The 5,000-nt window shown below is 41.6% G+C and overlaps 1 protein-coding gene across 1 annotated transcript in view; it reads left to right on the plus strand.

Moving 5' to 3' along the window:
- The window catches only part of LOC143280847 (cytoplasmic FMR1-interacting protein 2-like), an 82,593-nt gene that overhangs the window by 31,588 nt on the left and 46,005 nt on the right, over window positions 1-5,000 (plus strand). Inside the window, exons 12-13 of the mRNA XM_076585565.1 lie at window positions 1,955-2,102; window positions 2,835-2,973. Of these exons, the coding sequence (XP_076441680.1) occupies window positions 1,955-2,102; window positions 2,835-2,973 (287 nt within the window). The remainder of the gene's footprint in view (window positions 1-1,954; window positions 2,103-2,834; window positions 2,974-5,000) is intronic.

Genomic DNA, 5,000 nt, shown 5'->3' on the forward strand with positions numbered 1-5,000 from the left:
GGAATTTTGAGGATTCGGGGGTAATAAATCACAAAAAATTCTAGCACAAAAGCTATGGGCGATGCAGAAAGAAAGTAAATGTTTTTGTGAAGGAAATTGAGTGTAGATTCTGCTTTTGGGCTTTTTTTTTTATTTATTTATTTTTATTTTTTTTTTTTACCAATTAGATTGATTGTAGGTAACTGTTCAGGCATGTAAAGTCAAGATAATAATTTTTGTGTAACAAAAAAGTCTATTTCCACCTCTACATAATGACATCCATAAAGAAAAGAAACAAAATCACAGCTAGAAATAGCAAGCCTATTGTCAGATTATATCAGTAGAAGAAATTAAAACAGGTTATAAGCTTATGAAAACAAATCACAGCTCTTGCAGACATGTAAGTAAATCACTGTCCCAACAATGACAAAAGTGAGTAAAGTCAATGTGAAAGGTCAATCAGTCCCAGAAACTGAACTGGCAAGCTTTTTGACAACAAAGAGTGTTTTGGAGTGAGAGGGTGAAGTTCTTTGATGACGTTCACTCCTTTCAAGTTGCACGTGGGCTGATTAAAGTGTCTGCTGTGCAGCCAGCTTGCCACCTCTTCAAACAAGTCATCCCTCTGATTCAGCGAAAAAAAAGCGTTAAAAACAAGAAGCACGTGTTTCATGGCCAGTGCAGGTTCAGCACTGTGTTTCGTGAACATCGTGGGGCATTGGCGGTTGCTGATTGCCTTCTGTCTGCTTTGAAATGTGAGTTCACTCTTCCCAAAAGCCACGCCCCCTTGATGACCTCTGGCTGGCATTCGACCTATCGTCTTACATCACTCCTCTCCCTCTCTTTCCCCTTCTTCCAACACTGGCTGTACGTATTCTGTCAGTCATAGTCAGTTGTTAAAAAACGCTGTCTGGATGGATGGACTGAATTACCATAAAATGGGCTGTTAGTTTCATAACTCATTGTCGATCACCTTCGTTTTCAAGCCAATCATCAGACAAGAGAGATCCTTCTCCATCGCGAAAGCTGTCCATAATCACAAGCAGAGCTTTCAGAATTGTGTAAATCTGCTGACTGTGATTATTTGCTTTACTGGACACAGTTTTCAGTGCATTTGTTTGCACATGATGCAGCCCCCTTTTCCACACGCGTACCATGTGGTCAGTTAGCAAATTATTATCAAGTAGAAAGAGTCTTCTACCTGATGTAAGTTCATTTAAATAGTATTTTTATTATCCAGACACATCAAATAGTTAGTTTGATGTGTCTGGATTACAAAAATACTATTCAAATGAACTTAAATTTTACAAATATTGAGGAAAAATTCACACATGCACACATATGCATAATAGAATTTAAAAAATCAACAAAAAATATTGGATCAATATGGACAGAATTCATTTACCAAATATTACACACTTCAATTGCAAAATCTCTCTCTCTCTCTCTCTCTCTCTCTCTCTCTCTCTCTATATATATATATATATATATATGTGTGTGTGTTTGTGTGTGTGTGTGTGTGTTTGTCTCTTAATGGTGTTGGTATCTTATAACAGATGTGCTGTTGTGTGTTGCTTCAAAATGTCAACCATCTGGATGTGGAGGTTGGATATTTGGTATATCCTGGAAGCTGTTATTAGATCATGCAAAAAACCAACTGGAATGTTGATGATTAAAACAACTGGAGCAAATATTTAAAAGTACAGGAACAATTTCAGAATCCTGTCCACACAAAAAAAAGGTGGATCAGGGACAGATTTCACATGAGATGAATCTTAACCATAAACTTCATGTGTTGCACAAATATTAATGTTGGATCAGGATGAGTTTAGTTTGGTACAGTGAATGGTTATAGCTGTGAAGCATACACACCCAACTTTGTTAACTTGCAGTTAATTAATGCTTTCATTTTTAGATTGTTTGTCATTTGCACAAGTTTTGAACAGCTGGAATGTGATATGTATACTTTTCTTTTCAGGATCCTGAAATCAGTGCGAGACACCTGTGCTGACTGGTATCGGGGGACAGAGCCTGAGAACGACCCTGCCTTACATGGGAAGAAGGACCCTGAAGGTGGCTTTGCCATCAAAGTGCCCCGCAGAAATGCTGATCCTTCATCTACACAGGTTAACGAGAAAAAGCCGCTTCAAAAGTCTGGATTGCCTTATTAAACCTCTAGCATTCACATGTCTCATTGAGAAATTCTTCCTGGCACTTGTCTTTAATCAGTCTCAATCCAAGGAAATCATGCTTCCTGAAGTACACACAATCCCATTCAGTAGCTTTTTATCGCTGAGCAAGTAATTAATCAGTTGTTTTGCATGTCAATGTATGTGCCCTTCGGGCATGTGGCATGCAGCTGTCCACCCTTTTATTGCATAATCAAAGTAAACTCATGGTGATGTAAACTCATGGTGACATCATGTATTTGTGACTTTGAAATTATGAAATACGATCCTACCTGAATTTATTTTGATACTCTTGACCACCACAATAATCCACAAAAGTGTCACACATGTCACCAAATTAGTGTCACCAACTACACAATTTTTTTTTCAGTCATGTTGATAGTGATGAAAGTAACTACATCACTACCACATATGATTTATGTTTAGTACAAAGAAATATACACATTTTTACAATTTTGATGAATATTCAGTGATACATTCACCATAAGTCAACTAGTGTGTGAATGGGGCCCTTTTCACTGGTCGAAACTGTTTACATCAGCTGGAGCTACTGCATACTGCCTTTTTTTTTTTTTTTTTTTTTTTTTTTTTTAAACAGTTTGTGAAAATATAGCTGCTGTTATGAAGTGTTGCTTAACTTTTTGTGACGGGTGTACACTGTGTTGTCAGCTGTACATGGTGCGCACGATGCTGGAGTCGCTGATCGGCCTGAAGGCGCTGAGGAAGGACATGGACCCGCGCCACCTGGCCCACATAGAGGACTTCCACCGCCGCTCCTTCTTCTGGAACTACCTCGTCAACTTCAACCGTCAGTGCTGCCTCCTCTTCCACGTCCCTCGTCTTCCATGTCCCTCGTCTTCCATGTCCCTCCTCTTCCATGTCCCTCCTCTTCCATGTCCCTCGTCTTCCACGTCCCTCCTCTTCCATGTCCCTCGTCTTCCGTGTCCCTCGTCTTCCGTGTCCCTCCTCTTCCACGTCCCTCGTCTTCCATGTCCCTCGTCTTCCTCCTCTTCCATGTCCCTCGTCTTCCATGTCCCTCGTCTTCCGTGTCCCTCGTCTTCCATGTCCCTCGTCTTCCGTGTCCCTCGTCTTCCATGTCCCTCCTCTTCCATGTCCCTCCTCTTCCATGTCCCTCGTCTTCCACGTCCCTCGTCTTCCACGTCCCTCCTCTTCCATGTCCCTCGTCTTCCATGTCCCTCCTCTTCCATGTCCCTCCTCTTCCATGTCCCTCGTCTTCCATGTCCCTCGTCTTCCATGTCCCTCGTCTTCCACGTCCCTCCTCTTCCATGTCCCTCGTCTTCCAGCAGTCATAGGAAGGATAGTTTAGTGCATATGTGAAGTGATGGCCTAGAGGTAACGCGTCCGCCTTGGAAGCGAGAAAATCTGAGCGCGCTGGTTCGAATCACGGCTCGGCCGCCGATATTTTCTCCCCCTCCACTAGACCTTGAGTGGTGGTCTGGACGCTAGTCATTCGGATTAGACGATAAACCGAGGTCCCGTGTGCAGCATGCACTTAGCGCACGTAGAAGAACCCACGGCAACAAGAGGGTTGTTCCTGGCAAAATTCTATAGAAAAATCCACTTGGATAGGGAAAACAAATGAAACTGCACGCAGGAAAAAATACAAAAAAATGTGGGTGGCGCTGTATTATAGCGACGCGCTCTCCCTGGGGAGAGCAGCCCGAATTTCACACAGAGAAATCTGCTGTGATAAAACGAAATACAAATACAAATACAAATGTAGTGCAGTGATAATATGATGTACTTCATATTGTGTGGTCACAGTATACAGTGCTTACATGGTGCAAAGTCCCCTGCAGTGGGCTCAGCGCATCTCCCATGAAACAGTACATAATCATGCAATAGTAAAAAAGTGACATAGAAAAGCATGTACAGGTTAAAAAGAGAGAGAGAGAGAGAGAGAGAGAGAGAGAGAGAGAGAGATACACCAAGAGAATAATACAGAAAAAAGGAGAAACTGCTAATATGAACCATAATATCAAAAAAGCACAAAAGATGGAGAAGATTGGTCATCAGTGGTGCCCCTACGGGATAGAAGAAACACACACACACACATGCACGCACGCACGCACGCACGCATGCATGCACACACATAGAACACTCACATCAAACACACACCATATGGAGACTTCATTAGGAACAAAAAATGAAAGAGAGAGATCAGGATATATTTATCAGTTTAATGTTGCCTTGCTTCCTTGCTTCTTATTTTAAAAAGAAATGTGTCCTTGAAATAGGGTTATTCATTTTCTCATCATCTACTTCAGCGTTCCCAGATTTTCTCGTCAAACTTGACTGAGGACAATACCCTCTGACCTTTTACCCTCTGACCTTTGATATAGTATTACATATAACAGGGATGTTCCATTTGTCTGTTGAGCCCAGAATATAGACTGAATATTTGTCAGCAAAGCATAGATAAAGCACATGATTTTTCTATGAAAAAGCCTAACAATCAGTTGAGCAATGTAAGCAAATATATTGTAAAACTGATCAAGGAAAGCATTGTGTTGTGAATTTACGGGAGGGGTTTTGGGTGAAGAAGATTACTGCTCAGCCAGCCTTTTGTTTTAGTTTTTCATTTTCCCATGGTTGAGAGATTAGGCAGATATTTGGGCAGTCCAGAGAGTACCTTTTTGTAATCTGTTTTGAAACTGCGGGCTCAGAATTGTACATTTCCAGCACTGCTGTGAATTTGTTGGTGGAGATGGAAAGGGGTGCAGGGTCTGATGGGTGAGGTTGAGGACCACAGAGAGAGAATGCTGAACGCTGAACGCTGAGCGACTTTAATGACTCAGGCCAACAGCCCCTATC

This window comes from Babylonia areolata, chromosome 4 (genome assembly GCF_041734735.1).
Source record: "Babylonia areolata isolate BAREFJ2019XMU chromosome 4, ASM4173473v1, whole genome shotgun sequence".
NCBI lineage: Eukaryota > Metazoa > Mollusca > Gastropoda > Neogastropoda > Buccinidae > Babylonia > Babylonia areolata.